The sequence below is a fragment of the Diadema antillarum genome, unplaced genomic scaffold (assembly GCF_040938485.1).
Source record: "Diadema antillarum isolate AM-2024a unplaced genomic scaffold, OU_Dant_1.0 seq00001136_RagTag, whole genome shotgun sequence".
In the NCBI taxonomy this organism is placed as follows: domain Eukaryota; kingdom Metazoa; phylum Echinodermata; class Echinoidea; order Diadematoida; family Diadematidae; genus Diadema; species Diadema antillarum.
The window spans coordinates 430,087-457,514 of record NW_027271948.1 but is presented as its reverse complement, the minus strand read 5'-3'; the positions used below and the strand labels follow the sequence as shown (position 1 = coordinate 457,514).

The 27,428-nt window shown below is 39.0% G+C and overlaps 1 protein-coding gene across 1 annotated transcript in view; it reads left to right on the top strand.

Moving 5' to 3' along the window:
* Positions 1-27,428, top strand: part of LOC139744108 (ras-related protein Rab-40C-like) — a 59,306-nt gene that overhangs the window by 30,159 nt on the left and 1,719 nt on the right. Inside the window, exons 2-4 of the mRNA XM_071654564.1 lie at positions 8,068-8,128; positions 15,422-15,560; positions 24,265-24,487. Coding sequence (XP_071510665.1) covers positions 8,068-8,128; positions 15,422-15,560; positions 24,265-24,487 — 423 coding nt within the window. The remainder of the gene's footprint in view (positions 1-8,067; positions 8,129-15,421; positions 15,561-24,264; positions 24,488-27,428) is intronic.

Sequence of the window (27,428 nt, the reverse complement as noted above, 5' to 3'; positions counted from 1 at the left end):
TTGGGTGTGAACAGGGACATCATCCCCAGACGAGCTGTGCCAATCTCCGTGGGACATTTGATATGTTTCTCTTTCATATCATACCATCTGTTTTTGTTCTATCTCTCTGCATTTCCTGCATATATCCATCCTTCCATGCTGCTGTCTAAATTATTTGCTGAAATTCAACTTTTTGAAAGGTGTGAAGTGTATGTCCGTCTGCTTTAACAAAGTCTTCCCTGTATTTGATGTTATTAATTTTTCTGTCCATGCATTCATTTCACCAGTCTTAATATTTCAATCAGTCTTCTTTCAGTGTCTTCATCTGCAGCATATCTACTGGTATTATCTATCCATATATGACTTCTCTATGTAGCCTTCTCTATGTCTATTTCTTCATCATACATTTGTACATGTACAAATGAGTATTCATTCACCAGTAGTGTCTTCCCTGTGTCTGACCAAAAAGCTTTTGTGGCATCATTGATGAATAGATAAAAGGGGGGGGGGGCACCATGGGATTCCGGGAATTAGTATTTGCTTCCTGGATCCATTATATAGTATTAGGCTGGTGGAAAGTATGGAATTTCTACAGGCATGTGTATAATCAAGATGATGATAAGGAGAAGGAGGAGGATGACCTTCGTTGGCATGACAACCATGCTGTCTCTGGGAAATGGCAGCATTCTGAGTAACAAAAGCTCTCCTTGCAGCCGTTGGAATCACAAGTTGACGCAACAGTGTGTTTGCATCACAAAGGGAGCAATTCAAATGTGGATGGTAGAGCGTTGGCCGTAAGACTCCTCTTATCAGAAGACGAGTACATGTTCCCATTGTAGTCATATTCTCCTTTTTTCACCGAGCAGACAGGTATATTTGTTTGACATGCAATATCAACCTCATGATGACTAGATATGATTGATGGTACAGATGGTACAGATGGTACAGAAAGTCCTGTTTGCAGGAACCGTGTCCCCCATAACAAAGAAAGTGGTTTACTTGAATCTTGTCTGCTTTTCAGTGTTATCGCAACACTCCCATAACTTTGTCGTTAAGAAAAGTATTAAAGACAAAGAGACACCAGTGGCAATTTACCGCCACTTCCTGTTACAGTCAAGCCATTACTATCATTCGTGTCTAGGGTCTCACAACATTCTGTCCCAGACCAATGTGCCTTGGTTTGATTGATGGCTTTGAGATCAAGCAAAGACTGTCATTTTCAAAGGATTTAGGAAGCAACTATATGTTTTTTGTTTAGAGATCAGTGAATTGCTGAATTCAAGTTTCCTTTACAAGAGGCCCATTATGTTCTTGTCTTCAAATATTGCATTAATAGTTGCCGTATCTATCTTTGTATCATCAAATATTACAATGAAAAATTGCAATGTTGCACTTGATACATATATACAATATGTATAATATTTGATTGTTTTCTTTTGTGTGTGTGTGTTTTTTTACTATGATTCGCAGTAGCAGTTTCCTTGACAATCTGTGGCCTGCAACTATGGCTGTGTACGATGTTCTGCTTCAAGGGACTTTTATATAGGCATAGTTGCTTTGCACCTCTCAATTGTCAGGCAGTATTAGAGTAAAGTGTTTTGTTGTAGTGTCAAGAGATTTGTCTTCAATGCTGTCATCCAGCTGTCATTGGTTTACATCAAAAGAATGTTTAACATCAGGGTCCTGTTTCATAAGACTTGCTATCAGTAACAACTGCCACATTTCTATGACAAATTTGCTCTCAGCCAATCAGATGCAAGGATTTCAGTAGCTTACAACAACTATCGTAACTTGTTTTTGATAACTAGTTTTACGAAACGGGGGCCCAGGTTTTACTGTTTAATCAGTGCAAATCTTCATCTTCATGATTGTATCTTTAGTTGGAGTTATGATTGATTGTCAGTTTTGTACCGAATAGTGATGATTGCAAAGATTGTTTTTGTTTCATTGGTCAGTATGGGATAGAACCGCAAGGCTGTTATCATGTGGACATTTGTTGTGTGCTTGGCAGGTTGAGATGTAACCATTTCCTCTCAGTGACACAATGGAGTAAGAACATACCTGGAATGTATTCTAGCTTAATCATGGCTGCCATTTTTTCTTTCTCCTTGTACCACGTGTTTGTACACGTATTCCAGTAGAATCTATCATGTCAGGTTTCTGAAAATGTGCGAGGTCATCGCAGCATTCGCAGATAAAGTGTTTGTCGTGTTTCCTGTTTTTTTTGCATGGACAATTGTTCTGTCCTAGGAGGGTTGAACTGGACTGTGGTCACATTGAATCATGTTTGGACACTCTTAGTCATCACCTGATAGTGCCCTGGCTGATGCGGTGGGCAAGCTACAGAATGCACTGTACATTATTGTACCTATTTCCTGCGAGGTTGGACATTATCCTCTAAGGACACTCTGATAGGGATTTTGTTTTTGTTTTCAATTGTTTTATTATCACTATTCTTTTAAAGTGACTCAAGTTGTACACTTTGTGTGTGTGTGTGTGTGTGTGTGTGTGTGTGTGTGTGTGTGTGTGTAGGCCTATGTGTATGTGTGTGTTTGCTTGTTTAACCTTTATTACTTTGTTGCCAGCATATTACTTGATGATATTTCACTAAAATGTATAACAATGATGCAGCATGTTTTGACATTTATTCGGTTATTTTGGGGAAAACAATGTTACTATAGATATCATGTCAAATGAAAAGTTATTTCTTTGAAATGTTTCAGCAAAAATTCAGGATATATGCTTAGCAAATTTGGCAAATGTGGTTATGACAGGACAATACATACAATTTCACCTGTTAGCTTTCTGACAAATGTCTGCCTGAGGTCAATTTAATGGTCTCTTTATTTATAATGCATTAAAAGCCCTCTGCTGGTTCACACATTTCTCAAAAGATGTTGTATTATTGGACAAGCAATGCAATGTTTAGCAAAGTAAAGGGAAGGTCTGTATTATTAGATGCCTGCTCATAATTGGGCTGTAACAGCATGATGTGTCAGGAACCAAGATGTTCAATATTTGCCTTCCAATGTGATGCGGCCATCGAGTGATGCTCCTGTAAGCCACGCCCCCACACGGGGGTAATCTGTATTCCTGCTGTGCTTTGTAGACACATGAATTACCCGAAATTGGGGATCGCAAGTGCGAGGAGTGAGTCATGTGACAATTAACGACAACCTCATCCCCAATTTTCCTTGCGGACATTTCATGATACAACCAGTGAACGGCCAGCTCTACATGATAAGGCAGTGCACCCTATGGTAATATTAGATTGATCAAAAGAAGATGAGTTGTGTGTTGGTACGATATTGATAGTCTCAGGCTATCATCATACCTTAGTTTCTCAGAGTGCTACAAGCTTACATCATGTCTGCTTGCTAGCTTCGGCAAGTGAACTAGGTAGACACTTTAAAAGTACCGTACATATTTATAGGGCAAGTGAGATATTTTCATGGTTCTGCCTCAAAGTGGTACCAGAGGCATCATTTTTAGGTTGTGCGACTGTCCATCTGTCCATTCGTTCATCTGTCCGTAATCGATTTTGTGGACAACGTAACTTCAGAACCGTATCTAAATAAGACTTGGCATACATGGGATGTATGAGTAGAGGAAGCTGTGCCTAGCAACTTTTATTTTCTTTTTCTTCAAAAGTGTTGGGCAAACGGCCAGAGTTTTAGTTAACATTATTGGTCAGTTTGAGTATTTCATATTAAGTGAGCATATGAGAAAATGCTTACTTCTGTATCATTAGCATACATAGTATGTATACATGATGTACTCTGCCCAGGTGGAAGCAAAACATTGGATCTCTCTCTCTAAAAAAAAAATGCCTTTTCTTTCTTTCTTTTTTTTCCAGAGAAGTCATGTGATCAAATAAATAGTACTTTTGTCATGTCATGCTGCATTGGATGTTTGATAAATGAATCAGCTCGCTAACTTTGGCAATGTGTTGAAACAATCACAAACGCTGTCATGTCATGTTTTCCGTACGGGGGTCGTGAGTGAGAACGCCAGAAGGGTTTGTGGTAATTCTACCTTGTACCCCTAAACAGAGCTGTCATCTTGTATGTTTGTATGATAATTACCTTTAAATTTTTTTTTCCGTGTTAGAAATAAGAACAAATAAGAAAGCAGTTTTTTTGAAAATGAAATTGTATGTTTTTCTGTTGAATTTTGATATAGTGTGTGTATTAATTCAAAATATGATTTTGTGCCCTTGAACAGATGCAATACTGTGTGTACATATAATTTCTTTTTTTTTTGTAAATTCGTATCTTACTGTGCATCAATACGTTCTGACACCTGCAGAGGTTGGCTAGCAGCGCTCTCTGCATATATTATATTCTCTGCATACCATTTTTCGGTCACATTACCATTAGAAAACTCTGGAGGCATATATTGTGATGTCAGAAATCGTGCATGCTATTTGGTTCTACCAAACTCCCCCCTCCCCACACACATACGTTGATATAACGCACACTCATGAATTATTCGAAGACACATGTTGTTTCTTTTGTTACCTCTGCACTAATGGGGGAGCAAGGTGAGGTGATGTGCCCAGCAGTGATATGAGAGGGTGGTCACATGACCAGTACGGGCTTTCCTCCTGATCTTTGTGGTTGAGTCACACTGTGTCCAGGCTTTGACCCATTATAGGGCTCACACCCGTAAATACAATGGAATGTCCGAAACCCCTTCACAAATTCGTACCAAAGATACCAAAATAAATGAAGAAAAAAATTAATTAAAAATCAATGATGCAGTTTGGCAAAAAACTGAATAGCTGTAGATATTGAGTATGAATTCCTCTACAAATTGCATTTTGGTTAGAAGATGAAAGCTTTTCTGGTGGAATTTGAGGGGACTATATTTCATTGGGTACGTGCACGGAAAATGGGTGACTTTTTGAGTGACAAGAACTCGTAGTCTGGCTTTTCGTACCCCTGAACAGAATTTGAACTGAATTATCCACCCAGAGAATTTGATGGATGAAAGGGTACATCTAACTTATCCAGGTTAGTGAAGCTGAAACACCTCATTTCTCCCAGCTATTTTACAGAATTTTTTGAAATTTGATTTTTAACACACGTCCCTATGGGGAAATATTTATGGGTGTGAGCCCTATAGAGGATGCATGCAATGCACACAAGTCTATGGGAAGTATTCATCCCATACAAATTCTGCTGGTTTATGTTGTTGTATTGTGTCAGATCTCTTCCTCCCTCCCCCCTTCCCCTTCCTACCCCCCCCCTTCTCCTCTACCCCCCCCCCCAACTCTGTTTGGCTATAATTTGTTTTCTTATTATGTTGTTGTGTTGTTGTGGTATAGATAGACCTTTGTACATAGCAGTCATCAGTATCACACAACTTTGAATGACTGTGTTATTTTAATGTATTTCTTTGTTTGGCTACCACTGGAAGAGGTCAAAATTCATAAAGTTAGTCTGTTTGACAGAACAAAGTCTTTTCAAGTATTTTGTAGGCAATAATGTGATGATGACACCCCCATAATCAAAGATTACTGCCTGCTTCTAGGTATTCATCTTATGAAGAACTGATCAACACTACATTTTTATTTCTTTAAAAAACCTCAAAGGGTGTGAGTTTCAAAAGTGTCCCTTTGAGAAGCTTTATAACCCTAGAATGTGTAATTTCCCATATGATGTAGGTGCAAATATCATCAAAAACACATTTATGATGTTTAAAAGTCAAATGAGAAATATGACCTTCACTATAGAGGATGCATGCAATGCACACAAGTCTATGGGAAGTATTCATCCCATACAAATTCTGCTGGTTTATGTTGTTGTATTGTGTCAGATCTCTTCCTCCCTCCCCCCTTCCCCTTCCTACCCCCCCCCCTTCTCCTCTACCCCCCCCCCAACTCTGTTTGGCTATAATTTGTTTTCTTATTATGTTGTTGTGTTGTTGTGGTATAGATAGACCTTTGTACATAGCAGTCATCAGTATCACACAACTTTGAATGACTGTGTTATTTTAATGTATTTCTTTGTTTGGCTACCACTGGAAGAGGTCAAAATTCATAAAGTTAGTCTGTTTGACAGAACAAAGTCTTTTCAAGTATTTTGTAGGCAATAATGTGATGATGACACCCCCATAATCAAAGATTACTGCCTGCTTCTAGGTATTCATCTTATGAAGAACTGATCAACACTACATTTTTATTTCTTTAAAAAACCTCAAAGGGTGTGAGTTTCAAAAGTGTCCCTTTGAGAAGCTTTATAACCCTAGAATGTGTAATTTCCCATATGATGTAGGTGCAAATATCATCAAAAACACATTTATGATGTTTAAAAGTCAAATGAGAAATATGACCTTCACTATAGGGCTCACACCCGTAAATACAATGGAATGTCCGAAACCCCTTCACAAATTCGTACCAAAGATACCAAAATAAATGAAGAAAAAAATTAATTAAAAATCAATGATGCAGTTTGGCAAAAAACTGAATAGCTGTAGATATTGAGTATGAATTCCTCTACAAATTGCATTTTGGTTAGAAGATGAAAGCTTTTCTGGTGGAATTTGAGGGGACTATATTTCATTGGGTACGTGCACGGAAAATGGGTGACTTTTTGAGTGACAAGAACTCGTAGTCTGGCTTTTCGTACCCCTGAACAGAATTTGAACTGAATTATCCACCCAGAGAATTTGATGGATGAAAGGGTACATCTAACTTATCCAGGTTAGTGAAGCTGAAACACCTCATTTCTCCCAGCTATTTTACAGAATTTTTTGAAATTTGATTTTTAACACACGTCCCTATGGGGAAATATTTATGGGTGTGAGCCCTATAGCCATTGACCATCTCTCCATGGTCAACCTCCATGCTGTGAGAATGATTTCATGTTACTGTAGGTATCCACATGTATGCTCTGAGAAAACATAAAGCCCATTCATTCTGGTAGAAGACAATGGCTGTATTATTTATGGTATGCTGACTTCATCGGTGCAGCCCTCTAGCTCTCGATAGCTACCATCATTGCATTTTAATTATGAAAATTCAGGTGGTAGCTATTATTCAGCGTTCTAGTGAATATATCTCTGTGCAAATCAGTTTACTTTTGGACTGTAGAGAGAAAAATGTAGCCCCAGGAATACAGTCCTTTGTCTATCAAACACACATATTACATGAGCAAAAATGTGATCGTTCAGTACAATGCATCTATCTGTGCACTCTTGGAAAAAAAAATGTGCATATTATATACGTGTGACAAATTACAGAAACAAAGAAACAAATTCCTTTTAAATTATTTCAAGGATGTAGTATTATGTATTGATGAGTTATTGTAATCATGATTAAAGGTTTTATTTTACCGCTAACTATTGTGAGTGATCACATTCACACACAAGCTACTGTATGAGCTGAAATTTTCGCGGTGGTTTTATTTTCACGAATTTCGCGAATCGCCTTTGAACCGCAAAAAAAACAACACGCGAAAATAACAACGCACGAATAGCTAAGTTCAGTTAGACCCTCGCAACCGCGAAATTAACAGCATGCAAAATGTCCTCTATGTAGCAATTCGTGAAAATATCTGTACGCGAAAATTTCAGCTCGTACAGTAAATTCTCTTTCTACTTTTCCCTACATTTCCTTAATAGCCTGTCCTACCCAGAGAATTAATATATGGTATATATTGTCTTTGTGCTAAAGTTTGTGATATACAACACTGCAATATTTACTAGTTGAAGCTTAGTTTCTAGTGATGGCTATAACTTACACATGATGCTAGGGTGCTTCCAGTTGACTTTGCACGACATTTCCTTGTAATAACAATCTGATTTTTTGTTTTTATTCTTGTTTTTTTATAATATGGGAATAAGTGAAATAAAATAATACGAAAGTCTCTGTGTTCTATGTAGAAAAGCCAGGAATAAGTGGCAAAGTAATTAGATGCAGCTGATTGTGATTAATAAGCAGATTGAAGTGTGTTCTTACCAAGAAACCAATCAGGTGGAAATATCTCATGTCCCTTTCAATTCTACAAATTGTATCTTGTTTGATTCATCCATTCTAGCCTTTAATATGCTTTTTTATTTTATCTCCTCTTCCCTTTTCCACAGGTATAGACCATAAGACTACCACAATTCTCCTGGATGGGAAAAGAGTGAAATTACAGCTATGGTGAGTGGAGATCAAATTATCCTTTGACGCAGCGAGCCAGTTTCTGAAACATGAGTATCGCACAAGGACGAAAGCTAACGTGAATGACAGCCATCCATTATATATGCTGTTTATGCATCATTCATGGATTAAAGCTTAAAGGAAATCAAAACCCCTCATATTGACTTAACTCCATGTTAGAATTATTTACTTTTCAAGAAAATCAGCGAAGGTATGATGAGTAAACTCATTCAACAAATAAAGTGGTTGCGGCATATTGAAATAGTCTCTCGCTCCAGAGGATGGTTAAACTGAATTGTAGACAAGCTGCAGGCAGCTCTGTGGATTAATTTTGTTAGCAAAATTTTATTACAATTTTATGCCCTTCTGATTCACTTCTTCTCATGGTCAAACTTCATGACTTGTGTAAAGAGTGATGCATTGCTGTATATGCTCTGCATGGAAACTAACGGTAGAGATCATCTCAATCATGAGAAAAGTGGAAAACAAGAAATTTTATGTACAAACACTATGGCAAGTTGTCCACGGCTTGGCATACAATTGTAGTACATTTGGAAATTGTCCTTGGGTGATCGCCAAATTGCTAAAAGCTGTAAATTTCTGATTCCTTGCCCAGTTTTGTTCAAATTTTTCACAGATTTTGTGCCATTTGTTTCAGCTCCGCATTATACAAATTTGATTGTTGCTTCCGGACTGAAGAACTCTGTGCTCTGATGTAATAAAAATAAAAATGCTCCATGCTTGATTCCATGCAAATTTGCCAATCATTAGAAAATCAAGGGGGTGGGGTGGAGATAGGGGTGGTTAGGATTATATTAGCAGCACCCAGAGCAAGTAACATGCCTCCAAGAAGCATTAACAGCACATTGTGGCTTGCTACAACATGATGGCAATACATGCACCTTTGCCGTGCGTGCTTGTTTACATAATATCTCGATCATGTGTGCATTGTCATTGGTTCACGATTTTACTGCATGCACCAAGCACTCCACAGAGGGCAGATGTGCTCCAAAGGTACATTGTAACTACTGTGAGTTTGCCAAAAAAATTCTTGGGAGGGGCTGGTCAACTTTGCTGAGAGTTGCCAGTTGAAGCACCCTCAAAACCATGATGATGAGAGGGCAGCTTTAAAATGCTACTTGATATGGAGGTGATGTTCTCCTTTTATGCTTGCACTGTGCACTGCTAGGGGCAGCTTTGTAGACAGTGACATTCTCCTTTTAGTTTTGGTTGAGATGGAGATTCAGATTCTAACTTTTTGCGAGATAATTTGAAAGCACTTATATGAAATATTAAAGGCATACAATTCTATGATTTCTATGAGGAACTGAAAGTTCATTTGATGAAAATCGGTTTTGAAATGGCTGAGCTATCCGAAAACAAAGCAAAAGAAGGTGTTTTGGGATATAATAGCTCAGCCATTCTAAAACTGATTGTCATCAAAGATATACTATCAGTCTCATAGAATTGTATGCTCTGTAATAATTTTCATATGTGGTTTCTAAATATCTTGCAAAAAGTTCAAACCTGAATCCCCATCTCAACCAAAACTATACCGTCCCTTTAATGCTCTGCTCAAGATGACAAGGAAATGTTAGCCAAGGGCATTGTACTGAGGGAGACTGTCCAATTTTTCAAGCACCGATGAAACCTGATATCTCCCCCCCCCCATCTCTGCACTTCAAGTTTATGCAAATGCCCCTCCCCTTCAACTAGGAAACATAAAAAGAATGAAAATCAGCATAAGATGTTGAAGTTATTTTTGGTTCAGTCCCTTGCCAATGTCTACTCAGTTACAACCTCTGAACAGAAGCATTTCAGCACGATCATGTCACTTGCGTCACTATCATGTCTATGATAATGATTAATACGCTTTTAGTGTTAGCTATAGTGACACTGCAGGTAATCTTATATGCTGTTGCTCTTGAGAGAGATAGTTTGTAAGCTATTAAAGGCATTGTGTACCATTTGCAGATGAAACAAAAACCCAGCTTTAGTGCTTCAAAATAGTTCTAAAATGTGAGTAAGGGATAGAAACAACCAATATAAAAGATTGAATCAGTGTAATACACAAAATGTGAACAGTACATGTAGCTATTATAAAAATGTTTCTAGACTAAACTGTATACAGTTAGTGGTTTATTGAGAAAAATAGTGATATATCCTTGTATTTTAGGCTTTATTGCAAAATGTTTATACACAGGCATGGTAGGATGTTTTATGGCACAACTGATAGATTAGACTACTGTTAGACTATGCGTCAAATGTGATATTTTGGACATTTTTAAAATCTCTGCTTCCAATGGTAAACAGAACCTCTAAAAGCAAACTTTTACAGTGGAATAGTTACAAAAAAAACCCGAACTGTTTATGGAAACATTTCATTTTTTTTTTTTACAATTTATCAATGTGGGCATCCTGTTGAGGCTGACTTTCATGATGGAGGGATTGGATAGGATGAACCATCTCCGATGCCTGTGTAGAAGAGATTTTTAACACACTTATATCATGTGCACCCACCCCTCAAGACTTGATTGGTATACTGCATTAAATTTGCCTTGCCCGCAGTTTGCTCCAATTTGCCTCCAAGCTTAGCATTATATGAGAATTACTGCAAGTTATTTAAGAAGATGGCAAGAAAATTGGAGTGCTCAGTAGACTGCTAATCCATTCTTGATGATACTACTACTCTGGTAATTCACCCCACAACAAGTGATACAGTTGTGCATTTAGCATTGCCTTGGGATTAGTTTCAGATAAGCAGAATGTGTGCTCAATTGCGGTCTGTGCACTTTCTGTGCCTCGGAAATTTTCCACCACAATTTGCAATCGGTCAGTTTGCATTGGCAAGGATCGGCCAGGGAATTGACCATTGCGGCAGGCCGAAGATGAGTGAACTGAAGCAGAAATGAACACAAACCAAGTTTACATCTAGGCCTGATGACTGGCTGTGCACGAATACCTTCCTCAACTACACCCCTCTTCTCCCCCTTCTATCTTCATTATGTTTACTTCACTTCTTTTTACACCTAGTTCTGACTTTGGTTGTTGCTGTGTTTTTCTTTTCTTTACTACCACTTTCATCTTCCACCTTTGCTGCTGTCTGTGATCCTCTTCATTCTACCCCTAATAAGGCGTGTCTTCATTAGCCCGAAGTTCAAACTAGCGGGACATTTTGCGGTCTTAGTACATAGCCCGATACAGCAAATGTGCGTCTTCATCAGCTCGAACAGCCTGCTTCGGGAAAAATTGTCCGAAAATTAACGCATGCGCACTTTACAATATTACTCTGCCTAGCTCGCGGTTTGAAAGTGGATTTCCCTGCTCAAAATCTCCTATATCACCGTATGTACGTACGATACTACAACCAGGGAGGTGGGCGGTACAGCAAGTTCTCTCCAAAGGGATATCAATAACGCTACTCTTTTGTCCAGTGAGGCATCTTATATGAAGTGAACGAATTGCAATGTTTAAACAAATCAAAAATACACACAACCTGCAAGAATCTTCAGCTAAGGAAGAAGTTTACAAAAAACAGCTAGCATGCACGGCACTGAGTTTTATTAGGGAGGTGAGAGAAATCACCTCCCTGGTATTAATGATGTCAACAACAGTAGGCCTATATGTGATCCTGGATGAATACACCGTGCGTGGGGGTAATGTACTATACACAATTACTAGCTTGTACATGCATTTTCCATTGCCAGCTGGCTAACCAGAAGCGTGGAGGGATCGAGAAAATTTCGGGCTGATGGAGACGCACCCAAAATAGCGAGCTATTTCACGAATTAGCGCTCTAGTTGACAAACTAGACCAAGATTTTTGGGGAAATTTTCCTGATCAAATATCGCACTATCTGCGTCTTCACTACACAGATAGCGCGCTATTTTGACATCGGACTAGTTTGGTAACCGCAAGATAGCGCGCTATTTTGAAACTTCGGGCTGATGAAGACACGCCTATAGAGCAGTCCGTAATAAGAGGTTTTCAGGTCTTACGTCAGCCAATTTGAATGTTGTGTGCTGGTATAGGTTGTCAAACTTCAAATGTATACAATGTAGCTACTCAATACGTGGAGTTTGGTGATTATGTTGCAACGTTTTGATTCATGAGTTTTAGCGATTGTTGATTATGTGGTTCCATTTGATTGAAGTAGTGGTGTGGTTTCAATATCATCTAATTGCATTTTGATTGTCAAATGTTTTCCCTGAAATACTGTTGTTTCAAAGCCTTACTCTCAAACCCACAAATGCATGTACATAGTATCTAACCGCAACTACATGTCTGTCTCTATTCCTTTTTTTTTCTTTGCATACTGTATGCAATTGTATGTTTTCATCATCCCCTTCTATTATTTTTTAATCCACTCCTCTCCATTCCTGTCCCCCCATCTCTCCATTATCCAGGGCCCTAACTCTCAGCTGCCCACCTCCTTCCCTCCCCCCTTTCTCCCCCCTTTCTCCCCCTTTTTCCCCCCTTTTCCTTCTCTTTCTCTCCCTCCTTGTCTCTTTTCCTGCCCTCTCTCCTAGCATCAGTCTATATCAGTGTATCCTTTCATTTCCATGGCGATCCGTCTCCCGTGGATGCTTGTCAGGGCATCCACGGGCAAAAAGTGCACCTCTGAAACACAGAAAGTCAACACAAGTAAATGTTAATGCATTGATGTATGCAGCCACCTGCCTGCGAGCTGTGCCACTTACGTGGCCGATGCACCCCTGCGTTCTTGTCTTTTTTTTTAAAGTGAGATGAAACGAAGTATGTCCCACATTCAACAAGGCTCATCTAGAGTGGCCTGAATGTAGAAATAGCCGGGATAAATATTTCATAGATCTACGGGGCTGTGCCTCAACCAGATTCAGCCAGTCAACATAACTATATACAGATCGATCCATTGTTACTGCAGGCATTTATGAGAATGCTCACCATGGCAACAAGTAGATTAGTTATGATTTCTCTCAGTTGTTTCCCTTATGATGCATAATTTAGTCTTGGAATATTTCAGAGTTTGTACCAAGGACATTATGAAATTTTATATTCTCGCCTATAAAAAAGTGGAGGTAGGAGTTAGAGATCTGAACTGCATTGATCAGTCCGTTGTCCATCATCACTCCTTGATTGTCAATCACGTACATTAAAAGTGACATCCTAGACTCTCCTCTGACAAGTGATACCGTATAAGCTGTTATTTTTGCGAGGGTTTAATTTTTGCAAATTTCGCGAATCGCAGTTGGATTGCGAAATTAACAACACACGAAAATGTTGCCATGCACTGGGTTAACAGTGCATTTATGATAGCGTCAGTGTCAATTCGCAAAAAACAACATCTCGCAAAAAATGTTTGCAGTATATGTATGTATACAGTAGTCCAACCAGCACTCAAGGTCTTAACCAAACATGAGACAGGGATGGCACCAAGGGGATTTCCCAGGTCAAAGGTCATTTAAGGTCACATATCAAAGTTCACCTGCTAGACTCTTGTGACAAATAAATATGCAACAACTACCCACTTTTGACCAAAATTTTATGAGACATTATACACTTTGGGGCTCTTTCTGCTATAACACTGTCCAAGGTCACATGCTATCAAAGGTCAAAGGTAATTTATCGGGCAAAATGAAGAACTCATTTATACCTCGCATGATATTTGGAACCTTCTCAAGGAGATTTGAAAGCCTGCCAAAAAAAGTGGTCTCTTTTCTGTTTACACTGCTCGGGCCGCCAGCCCAAAGCAGGACCTGACTTGGTCCATCTTCATTGTAACCGACTTCCCCTCTGATAAACTGCGTGGTCTTTTGAAAAACTGCTTGATTGAGGGCGAAAGTGTGCAAGTCGTGTGGCGTTTATCAGCAGCGGTCAGTCTAAATAGCTGGTTAATTTACGCTAGGTGGCGATGACCTTAAAGGGACGCGAGTCCTCATGAAATTAAAAAAAATATGTTGTTGTTGGTACCTCCAATGAACTACTTTCACCAAATAAGCTTGTAAATTTTGGTTGAAAAAGTGTGACTCTGCATGGTGAATATGCTAATGAGCAAGTCTTGCCGGAGAGTCATACGTCATCGATGCACAACTCTTTCCAGCGGTGTTCTGCTCGTCATGCGTACGCTCCATAGTTATTTATAAATACATGTTTACTATTTATTTTTATATTAATTGTATATAAGCTTGAAATATGTTGTTTGAAATAATAAAACCACATATTGTCACATTTTATGAAAAAATCAGATATGATCATTTTGAACACTTAAATTGGTTTTCTGAGGCACGGCTGTCAACTTGAGAGTAGGGCATCAATGACGTTGCACCTTTTGGCAGGCTCTTACACGATCGCTTGCAGAATTATTTTTTAAAAATCACGTACGGAGACAATTTTTGATGTCCACGCGTATAAATTGGTGAAAGGTTATATTTTTTTACTCTTCTTAATTATCAGTACAGTGAAAATCTCAGGACTGCTTCCCTTTAAGAGATTAAACTTCCAGATTGTCAAAAAAGCCACTTCTCAAAACCTGTAACATTTATACTAAGTACTGCGGAGCCTCTTCAAGGGTGCTATGGGAGGCTGTGAACCACCTCCTATCATAGGTGGTTTCAGAGCCCGATCGGAGTTGATCTCCTTTTCTGCATTCTGTTTGTTTAGAATAGTGAGCTGGAAGACTGCTCGAGGCTGCTTGAGTTGAGGAGGCTTCAGAACACACTTTTGTGTAGTATAGTATATAAATGAAGTAGAAGTATATCTGACAAGTTGATCTTCACTTTACAACTATTGTACTCCAGTTTTGACTGAACTTTCGTCAGGATGTATTTACAATAAATCTGTTTTTACTTCTCTTTGTGCATGTGCTGAACATATAAAAAAAATAGTATAATAAGTAATAAAAAATATAAAACCACATAGAGTTTCTGGGAAACTTCCCCTTTGAAAAGGAATCATGTTCATGTGATGACTCTGTAGCAACATTATTTTAAGATGCGTTGTATTTTAGAAAGTGTCCTTTTCCTCTCCTAGTTTTCCTGCTCTGGACTGAGAAATTTTGATCTAATATTTGCTCATTGTACATGATAGTAAATTAGGCATACCCATGTGATTTTGCATTATCAATTCTTTGCTAAAAATGTCCTTTCAAGCTTCTTGTGTGTCCTTTTACCCCCAAGCATGTTGCAAGTGAATGTTACATGAAAGGTTGTCATGCTTAATATGGGCAGAATTCAAATCAGGATCATGTGATGTATGTATGTTTAGTTCTGTGTTTACGTGTGTCCTTTCGCACTTGTCTCTTTCCATCTTTTGCAGGGACACGTCGGGACAAGGGCGGTTTTGTACGATTCTGCGGTCGTACTCACGTGGTGCCCAGGGAATTCTCCTCGTCTACGACATCACGAATAGGTGGTCCTTCGACGGCATAGACAGATGGATCAGGGAAATCAATGAGGTACTGAAATTAGAACTGTCAACTTGGTTAACCGCGACAATGTGATGAGGGGGGTGGGTGTAATTGTGTTTGCGGTATCACGTAGTGTAAATAAATCTCCTGCAATGTGGCAAAATGTTATTCTTGTAAAAAACTTCCTCTCCTGAGCAGGGCTTATGAGAGAGCACTTTCCAAGTTTCCCAATGTGAGGTAGTGTGTATCCTATATATAAATTTTTTATCATTATTAGTTTTGCGGTCATGCTTGAAACAGTTATTATTGAAGTACCTTTAAAGCTACTTGCCAATTTTGAGCTGCCAGAAATGTAATGAGGGGGATGAGATTGTGGTGTCACGTGATGTGAAAAGATCTCTTGTAATGCTGCAAAATGCTATTCTTGTCTTCCTTTTGTAGATCAAGTAGTTCTCAGAATGAGTAGTTATCCTACCAGAGTGACTTTTATGGAGACATATTTACAGCAGCTGGCCATTATATAAAAGGCCAGCAGTAGATAATAAAGATGACATGGAAAAAGCAACATCATTTGAAAATAGTCATTGATTCCTTCCCCCCGCCATGGCACATTCTTGTACTGTTGGCATTGGCTACATTTAAGCTGCATATAATGTATGTCTCAATGTTCAGAGATTACAGCTCTTTGACAGAAAATTGTGAAGATTTTGAAATTATCCCTGCCCAAGCTTGTTATATAACCTAAAAAACATCCAATAAAGAATGGTGCTACCATTAAATGGATCCCTGAAGGGTCAGTCTAAAGAAAGTGAAGCAATATCTGTGGGGGAGGTTTTTCAATTTCTTTATACTGTAGCTTGAGTCCTGTTACCAGTGGCTGCCTTTTGGCCAGCGGTTCATCAATCATCGGAATTGTTCATACGAGACCAACACCCCTCTGAAATGTGAGGCAGTGTTAAGTGAAAGTGTTGATGATCCTGTCCTGCCCCTAGTTGACCTCCTGGGACACGGGCCTCTGTCGCTCGTGCCGTGATCTCGGCTCTCGAGATCGGTACGCTTTCATTTGTCCATTGCGGTGACGCACATTGCTGTCATATCGCCCTCAATCACCTGATCCAACAACTGATTTCAGGGACTGAAGCTTCTCTGACAGTTGGCTTTTTTGCCTCCGACAAGGGGAAGGGAGAAAATGTGAAAGGATCGAGAAGAAGAAGATGAGGGAGATAAAGATAGAAGATGATCAGTGAAGCAGAGAAAGAGACGGAAGAGGGAGGACTGAGTGGAAGCTTTATGCAAGTTGACGGGATAATTCCGCGGAGTGGGGAAAGCGACACGGAGGAGTTACGCAGCGGCGATTTGTCCTTGTTTACTCGAGATGCCTGCCTCTGCCAATGACATCACCCGTGCAGGCTGTGCGCGGTGTCCTCATTGTTTTACTTTAAGGGTGGTATTCAGTGCATGCGGCATAATATCAGCAAGTGCGATGCATCCCCAGATAATCCGAAGGCCACGCTCGGAACTTTAAGTGCAACCCATCCATCCTTGATAGCAAAAGATAACAAAATGTGACTGTATTGACCTGGAAAAAAGCATATGTTGGGTCACAAGCAATTTGTATTGTTTGTTTGTGTGGTTTTTTTTAAATTCATTGTTCCATATTCCTCATTTCATACAATTTCCCATTCCATTTGTTTTCAAGAGATGAGTCCAGCTCAAAATAATCAATTTCACATGGAAATTAATGAATAAGCAAACATCAGTAATACGCAATATGAGGAACCTACCAAAAAGAAGAAGCTTGTAGAATGTAGGTTTTATAGTGATGATATAAGAGTTGAGTACAGTTTATAGATGATGAAAAATGGCAAACCATACAGGAAGACAGAATGTCGATAATGTAATGTTACCTAATGCACGAAAATATTAAATACAGTGTTCATAATCAAACCTAAGGTAACAAAGCTCAGTAACAATTTGATCAAACAAATCTACTCACCCGAGATGACTACATGCATATCAGGTCCATCTATCTGTTTTTTAAGGTAATGAATAGAAATAATATGGATGGTTGTAATCCCATTTTTCAAGCACCTTTAGTTCCACTCTTTTTCTTCTGGTCATGGCACACACTCTGTGAGATGAGCTTGTGTCAAAGTTCAAGTCCATTTTATCAGTTTCAGGCTGTGAGAGATGAGGCATTCCATGCAAACTGGAAAGTTCATGTAAATCTCTATGGCATTTCCTAGTCAGTGTCAACAAAGAAGCTTTGTCCATATTTGATAAAATGATTATGATAGAAGATACATGTGTATACTTTCTATATACAGTCCTTCCACATCGTTGTGCTTGAAGATCTTTATGACAGATATCAGTTATCATGCTATATTAACAGCATTTTTCGAAAATACATCTTTTTGAGTTACTATCTAAGCCAATCTATTTTTCCCCTCCCCCCACCCAATCTAACATGGACAATACAACATTTGTACCAGTAAGATTCTTGAAAATGACTTCTATGGGTTGATATCCTTTTGATGTTGGCTTTACATACATCCTCCCTCTCACCACAATCGTAGGCGAAGCATTACATCTGTAGAAGGATGCGAGCTATTCTCTCTCACACAAACACCCAAACACACACACACATCACTCGAAGGAACCGGAGAAGATTTGATGAAGATATTCGATTACAGAGATTAAATCACTCAAATTCCACCCAATCGTCCTCTAATGCCAAGTATATTTCACCACGGTGGAGTCGTGTTGCAGGCTCTGATTTGCTCCTGCGAAAGAAAAAAAGAAAAGGAGAGGGGAAGCAAATGATGAGGTGCGGGAGGGGAATTTCATCTCAAGTTTGCATTGTGTTATTACTTTCCAACAGCAGTTGACTTTAAGATGCAAATTGATTGAAATTCTTAAATCAAATCTGAGGGGCTACGCGCCAGTTTTCCCTTGGGTTGGTGTAAGTTTGATACATGGATCTACATGCACATCAGGTAGGATGTTCCCACACCCTTTGGCAAGGAGTGTGTCAGAATAAGGATTTCCCATTCATACAGATGTTGTCGTTTTCGTTTCATTGTAATAGACTCTAAAATTGATGTAGACTCACAATAGAATGACATACTAATGCACATTTGATTCCACTAATTATGCATACAAATTCAACATATTTTTCATTGCACTGGTGTGTGGCACCATTTTGAAATGCACTGTTTATATGAGTGTATGTGTGTATGTGGTTTTATATGCTTTGTATTCCAAAATGATGCCAGGTTCCCTAGATTCTTGTATTACTCATATAAATCTTGGGCATCATCCTAATGAACATCATTTTTCTATCATGTCCAAAAAAAAAAAACCTTTCAAGTCCCCTTGCAGAAACTAAACAAGTGTCAAAAGTCACAAAACTATTAAGTATCACTTCAGTCAATCATTGGGAAATTGAAACATTGGGAAATAAATACCCTGTGACTGGTACTGTACATGTGATCACTAAACTCTGAGACAGTTGTTTTTAAGTTGTAATTATAAAAGTAAGACAGAAAAATATGAGTGCTGATTTGATTGTTCTATACCAGAGGTTACATAGCTCCACTAAATTTGAGAGAAATTGCCCTTGAAATGTGCATAAGTTCCAACTATCCTATTAAAACTCTAGTTGAAGTGTACCAATACCCTGGAAATAGAATTTGTGTACAGCTAGAATACACAAAAGACAACCATAATTCACTTGTGATAGCCCCTGAAAGTATATTTTGATAAATCAGATCATATTTCTATAACATCTTGGCACTTGTGCTCTGTACGTTTAAGTTCTTCTCTGTAGGGACCAGTACTGATGTGTGTGAGCGTTCTAGCTATATACGTGGTTAATGTTTTTTCCGAATAATATCAAGATTCAATATCCATCGGATAGGTGACTGCGCACAGGCATTGCATATCACTATCGTTCGAGGCGTATTTGGAATAACAAATTTGATAGCGTGCGATTGAAGGAATCGGATGATTGACTAATCTATTTCAAGTCATTTATGTTTTTGTATATTCTTTAAAAATTACATTTAAACCCCAGTAAGTAAAAATCAGAGTCACAAAAAATTCTAATATTTTGCATATGGCATGTCTTAAAGGTATTTAGCCCACATTTGCAAACCCACGGAAATCAAAACTGCATGAAACAGGTCCAATATGACTTCAAGTACAAGTTATAACAGTAACATACCTCACCTGTTGCTATTTGTCTATACCATTCGATAAAAGAGAGAAAATCATCGTTTTAAAATCAATTTTCAAACCGGGTCAACCCGACCCAAAATCGAATTACGAGCGCGGGCTAGCTACGTACATGTATCGCATGCATGTAGTACGTACGTGGACTGGACGCTAGCGAGCGTTATACGCATGCATACGGTGCATTTTCATTTATTTTTATGAAAGTAATGGACTAATTGGAATGAAATTTTGCACAGGTGTTACTGCAATCATACCCAAACTCCATGCTAACTATGAGACCAATTGCTGCAGGTTTACAAATGTGGGCTAATACCTTTAAAGTATATTCTACAAATATAGCAAACATAATACTCAGAGTATCGGTATAACCCACTATTAACCCGTTGAGGACGAGTCCGGAGTATACTCAGGCAGGTGTCTATGGGAAATGTGTGTTGTAGCAATATCAGTCCATCTTACAATGGGTTAAACCTATGGAGCTGTAAGACACAGGGGGTTGGTGTCTGGTGCATTGACTGATTTTACATTCAGATGAAAGTGGAAATGACCTGAGGAGCTTTAGAGACAAAAATATTTACTAACAATAGATTGTTTCTTCTCAGGAAATCCTAACTTGAACTAACTAGAACAGAGCTCTAAGGATTGACTGACAAAACCTTTGCCAGCTGTGTGTGCACAGGAGATAATACAGTGTGTGTGCAATGTTGGTCTACATAGTATATGTATGTGTAGACAGTAAAAGGGATACAAAGAAAAAGAATACAGATCTTTTAACTCGTTATAAAATCCATCATTACATCCTAAAATAAGTTTTCTCACAGAAGACATGATGACATAAGTATAGCGATCTCTCCTAAACTTGAAGTCTATTTTAAATGAATATGGTGATACTGTAAGCAGCCAAATCTTTGCAAAATCTGGCATACATGTATGTATGAGAGTGTTTTAGGCTTTATGCACATAATGCATGTTTGTTATTTTGCACAGCCCCACTGTCATTAAAAGTTTCTTCGTCTTCGTAACAGCTTCTGTCAGTACGTTTCAGACATGTTCAGCATGTCATTATTCCAGTATATGTGCCCATTTCAAACAGTCATGAGGTATTAAATTACATCGATGGCAGGATTAAGAACAAAGGATTTAACCCATATTTTGTTAATCAGAACTTAGTCAAAATTTCCATATCCTGTTTCTCTAAATTTTTCTGGTTCTATAAAAAAAAAAAAGATACTTCCCATTGAAATTTCATGTAATTTATCACCACATATTACTCTTAAGTTGTGTTCATTACAATTTGAATTAAACATGTACACATGTAGAGTAGTAAGTATATACTCATAATAACATACAATTTGCTGATTGAATACATTTACTTGTAGTCTCATTCTGGGCCACCTAAAATCCATTTAGCCACCCCGAAACTCCTGCTCAGGTGGCCCGGCTGGCCACCTGGGAAAAAAAAGTTACAGCCATTATAAAGCCCAGGGGGGCATTTCATGAAGCATTTTGTCCGACAAATTTGTCGGACAAATTTGCCCTCAGCCAATCACATGCAAGGATTTCTTGTAGCTTGTAACAGTTTGTCGGAAAAATATCTTACTAAAACGTTTCATGAAATGCCCCCCTGAAAACAATTTGTTCAACGAAGACTTGAAACCTGAAAAGTCGCTGTATCGAGAGATTATGATGGTTTCCTGAAGGGCAGGTGTCATTTCCCTTTCAAACAAAAACAAGGCTTATAGGTCTGCTAGTCCACTGGTCACCAAAAACTGGAGCAAAGTAAAAGCCAGAGGGGTAGCGTTAAATGCTCAAACTATTTGTGTTATCCCAATATATAACCTACCAGTACCAGTTGCTGGTATATATATCTGATTTTCCTTGAAGAATAAAGTTGTTTAATACAATTTGTTGAAGATAACTGTGTATGTAAAAGTGTTTTGAAACTAATGGAGCTCACCATAAAAATTTGTTGCCTCTTTCAAAAAATTTTTCCACCCACATGACGGAAAGATAATCATTATTGACCTGATTTTTTTTAATGCATGGATGTTTTTTTTTTTCTCCTGAACAGATGAGCTTTCAATTTATGGAGTCTGAAATACAGAAATCACTTTGTTTCTCTGTGCTCGCCACAGACCTCGCAAAACATTTGTTTTCACTTTCTGCCGTGCCTCGAGCTTGATCCTGAAAGCTTGATCCCTGAAATTGGGCCCTTCGTCAGGAGGTACAGTACCTACCCAGCTCAGCTGCAGGGACTGGCGATGTTGATGTAGTCCCTTGCGGAGAGCGCATCTGTTCAGGAAATGAGATATGAAAATGTAGAAAAACAAGAAATACAGTCACCAAAAAACTCTCAAGTTTCAGTCATGTAAGCATAGCACAAGTGCTAGTACAAGTACAAGGGCCAAATTTGAATGCCAAGAGTGCATCCGCTGACAAACTAAGAGAGAGTGATGGATGAAGTGGTCAAAGAGTTGCTATTGCAATCACAACTATTTTTAACTGTGCAATTGTGTCACAACCATTTGTATCAATCATGTACATGTGTTCCTGTACTGTGACGATGGCATTTTGAGACATTAATGCTGAGAGGGCTATTGCACCAATACTGTACACAGAAATTCATGCCGTACATTAATTTTTGCATATGTCATGCAAGTTCTGGCTAGCGCAAATTTTAAAACCTCTGAAAATTTCTTCACAATTTCCTCTGCACATTGTGAGGGGGTTGATAATTGCACAGCACAAATTCAGGAACCCGCAAATACAATATGTTTATGAGCAGCTCAGCGTGAAAATTAATCACGCGAAAAAATCAGTGTTTACAGTAAATGTCATTCTTGAGTCAGGGCCATGTTGCATAAAAGTTGAGATCAAACATAAGTGAGATCATCAAACATTAGTTTGTGAATGCTCAATTCTGATTGGCTGATGCAAGATTTACGATTGATTTTCTGACTTACAATATATTTGAGTGCATCTTTTTAATTTATGCAACAGGGCCCTGGGCAAGAACCTTCACTTGTGGAGCCCTACAAAGTGTATTCAGTGTTGACCTGAAAGTTCCATGCCTTGGTGTGCGTAATCATGCCTGAATTTGCCTTGATAATGGTCTTGGGTAATACATTTGTAGCTGTTATTTCAAGTGGAAGTGTGTGGCAGATGCAATAGGCTTGTTATATTGTGAAGGAAGTCAGCTGATTTTACTTTGATTATGACATTTCTGCATACATGTATTTTCTGTGCCAATATATCAACAAAAGGCATTTGAGCTGCTTCTACAGTTTACGAAATAATGCCATGCTTTTATTTCATCTACACAAAACAGTGAAAACAGTCCCTTCCATTTTCTTTTCATTTTGTATTTTGCCACTGATATCTAGCTCAGTGACCAACTTCCAATTTATACTGAAGTATAGGATATTTAATACTCTATTCAAACTCAGAAAGAAATCTTCATCTGTAGGTCTTCCTTCTGTACAGAATTACAATGCTGAGGCTTACAAATATTTTGTTAAGATAGTGGGATGTTCCACATTGTGGTGTGTGAGCAATCATGGGCATACCGCTAGTACAATAAACACCGCTAGATTTCATGCATTTTTGTATACAGTTTTACATTGTACATGATGGTTTTAGCAGGCAACCATGCAGCCCTGGCCCCAGGGGCACAGAACATGGTGGGCAGTGATAAACGGTTGTTTTTTTGTTCGAGCATTTGTACATTATCATTTACTTCTTTTCTTTTTTTCCCTTTTTTGTGTAACCAGACTCTGTGTAGTGTGCTAAATATGCACGCCTGGTATCTCGTGCTTCCAAACAGGAAGCTGTCCTGTGGCTGTCTGTAGCCCCCACAGCCCAGGGGAGTACAGAGATAGAGATGGAGAAAGAATAGGGCAGTTTACATTTCAAAACAATTGTTGTGAAATTCTAAGATTTATATTAGCCTCGCAATCTCGGGTAGAGTCATGTGTGTGAACATACGCTTAAATTTTATACTATGGGGACATTCCTTATGGAGAAATAATGTCGTGTTATTAAAATGTAAATTTCTGAAATATTCTGTCTGTAAATAACAAAGAATGACAGTGCAAATGTCTTGTCTGTTGAGTCTGCTCTGTGTGGGCAGAGTATGCATGTACAACTGTATAGCCTTATCCAATTTGGTATTAAGTTCTTTTAAATTTATAGGCCATTCCAGTTACCTTCTAAAGGACACACACGAACGTTTGAAGAACATGAGGTCTATATGTAACATCTATGACGGAAGTTGTGTAATACCCTGACATCATAATTCATACTACTTTACTTTTGTGAGATACTATAACCACTCCCAAATGATATTATGCAAATAGAGGCTGCTACCCCTCAAGGGTAGTTCTGTTAACAGAAAGCAACTGTGAATGTGAGGTTTTTGTCTCTTGTTCACACTTCCAGTTTTAGTCCAATTATGGTTTACACCACCTTAAAACTACCCACCAATGATTGCTCCCTTGGTTTCATTTTTAAACTCCAGCATGCGCCGGGTGTGCCCAAGATCCTGGTAGGCAACCGCCTCCATCTTGCCTTCAAGAGACAGGTCAGTGGAGAGGAGGCCCAGGGGTACGCCCTGCGTAACGACATGGCTTACTTCGAGGTCAGCCCGCTGTGCGACTTCAACGTGACGGAGTCCCTGACGGAGCTGTCTCGCCTCGTCTTGAAGCGCAACGGGATGGAGAGGTTGTGGAGGACGAATAAAGGTAATGATGATGACATTAAGGGTTTACTACTGGCAATTCTTTTAAGGTTAATAAGACATTTCACAACCTTTGGGAATAGCACTGTGCTTTTTAGCTCACCTGAGCCGAAGGCTCAAGTGAGCTATTGCGATCGCTCTTCGTCCGTCGTGCGTCGTGCGTCGTCCGTCGTCCGTCGTGCGTAAACTTTTTACATTTTCATCTTCTTCTTGAGAACCCCATGACAGATTTTCACCAAACTTGGCAGGTAGCATCCCTAGGGCAATAGGATCTCAATTTGTTCAAGTGGGCACCATACCCCACCTGGGGGGGCCCCAGAGGGGCCCAAATTCCCCCAAATTAAGGAATCTTAAAAAATCTTCTTCTCTAGAACCAGAAGTGATAGAGCTAAGTTAATACTATGAATTAGTACATTGATGACTGTAGTTTCAAGTTTGTTCATGGCGGAATCAGGGGTGCCCCCCTTGGGACCCAGGGGAGGGGAGTTTGGAGGGGTCCTAATGGGGCCCAAATTGTACATTTTCATCTTTTTCTTGAAAATGCCATGATGAATTTTCACCAAACTTGGCAGGTAGCATCCCTCAGGGGAAAGAATCTCATCCCCATCAAATGGTCACCATGCCCCACCTGGGGGCCCCAGGGGGCCTAAATTGGGACCTAAATTGTGAATTTTCATCTTTTTCTTGATAACCCCATGATGAATTTTCACCAAACTTGGCAGGTAGCATCCCTAGGGGAATAGAATTTCAATTTCATCAAATGGGCACCATACCCCACCTGGGGGCCCCCCAGGGGTCCCCCCCCCCCTTAAGGAATCTTTATTTCTCTAGAACCAGAATTGATTGAGCTAAGTTAATACAATTAGTATATTGATGACTGTTGTTTCAAGTTTGTTCATGGCAGAATCAGGGGTGTCCTCCTTCCCCCCCCCCCCCCCCCCCTCCCCCGGGACCCAAGGAAGTGGGGTGGGATGGGTCCAAATGGTGATGTAAATTGTGCATGTTCATAATCATAGGAATCCCCTTCATGAATATATACACCAAACTTGACAGGTAGTATGCCAGCTCTCAAAGCTAGCTCTCAAAGCTACCCTCCACCATTAAGTTTCCAATGTTCTCAGGTAAGAGTCTGCAAAAATGCATGAAAGGTGAACTTGCGAGACTCTGGTGAGCGCGAGACCCCCGGGTCTCTTGTTTAATAAACTTAAACAGTGGACAAAATTGTCATCTGTTCACAAAATTATACAATGCACTACCACATAGACAAGTGTAGTCAGTCTTCTGACTACTACATAAAAAAAGGAAGAGTGAAATTAGATTGAACTTCCACTGGTGTCTTCACCAGAATTCATGGTAATGAGCAAGTAATAAATGTGGAGAACAATATAGGAAGCCTTCTGATCACATTTGAAACTCCAGAGAAAGATGCATGATTTTTACACTGCATCGTCCACCTGCAGTTTAAAGCCCAATTCTTCACTGTGTTTAAGACTTCAGTTTTGATTGTGACTTGAATTACATCTGTAGTAAAATCCCGGCAAACGGAATCAGAGACTCCAACTCTCCCGTTTTCGACGGAAGATCTCCCGCCGAAAACCCATTTTTACAAAATCTCCCGTTCTCCCGCTTGAGATTAAAATTCTCCCGCCCTGGCTCCGTGTCTCCCGTTGGAAAGGATTTCTTACTTATTGCTATGTTGAAAAAATAAGCCTTAGATAACTCCAGGGAGCATCTAGAACCCTAGGAACTTCGCGCTTCGCACACATCAACTTGGAGTCTCCCGTTTGCTAGGGGTTTCAGGCGGGAGAATCTCCAGATCAGAAGGTGCTTTGGGTTGGAGTCTCTGCGGAATGTTAGAGGTTTTATCAATATGAGACCTGAAAGAAGAAAGATACAGAACTTCTGAGTTTCACACATTTTTTTTTTTTTTATTGCTTTCAACCACTCATGCAGAGTACAAGAGATGGTGATGTCATTATCTCCCAACTATCCTTTCACATTTCTACACAAAATTTTAAGAAATTATGTTTTTGCACCATGGTTATAAAACCATCTACCACTTCTTTTCTCCCAAAAAACTATCGGGTTGATTTCATATAAACAAAATAATACGTTGCGGAGGATGCAACTTCATATTGATTTCACACATATGCACACAGAAATTATTGTTGCTAGTGTGTTATTCACACAGATATAACTTAGATACCCATCTTTGTTATAAAAAAAGAAGAAAAATTGCACCATCTTAAGTGTTGACAACAATACATGTAAACAGTTTTCTCCAAATTCCTTTCAAATCACCCAAACTGCAGCCCAACCAAAAGGTGATATCATAACCCTTTTTAGAAGTGTTGGCATAATTTGCTGTGAAGGAATAACCTCACATTGATATGAAAATATGACTTGAGAGAGAAATTTGGAAAATTTTATACAATATGGTCATTGACATGTCAAAAGGTCATCCCTGGCCGTTTAACCACTTCCTGTTGACGTTTAAGGTGCAACAAGCCTATCCATTTTTGTTTCCATCTTTGGATCGATTCTATTTTGATGTATCATCATGCACTCGGCCATTTAGGCTGTTGACAATGATTAAGCTAACTTATTATTAGAGTGGAAGGCCTTCATCGAGCGATATTGTCAAAGCCTCAAGAAGAAATTGGCTTGTTAGCATCTAAATAAATAACAGCTCTTGTGGTAAAAAGAACAGCAATGAAATTGCAGCGTCTATGTGACACAATTTGAGCAATGACGTAAACCATTGTAACCCATGGCAACTTTGAGATCAAAGCATTCAAAGCAAATTAATCATCTCACAGATTACTTTTTGCAGTTCGAAAGGTATAGAGCTTGTTATCTGTCACAGTTTAGGTGAGTCTCCATCAGCTCGAGCTTGAAGAATAGCGCGCTTATGGGGGATCAGAGAAATAAGCCTGAAGTCAGCT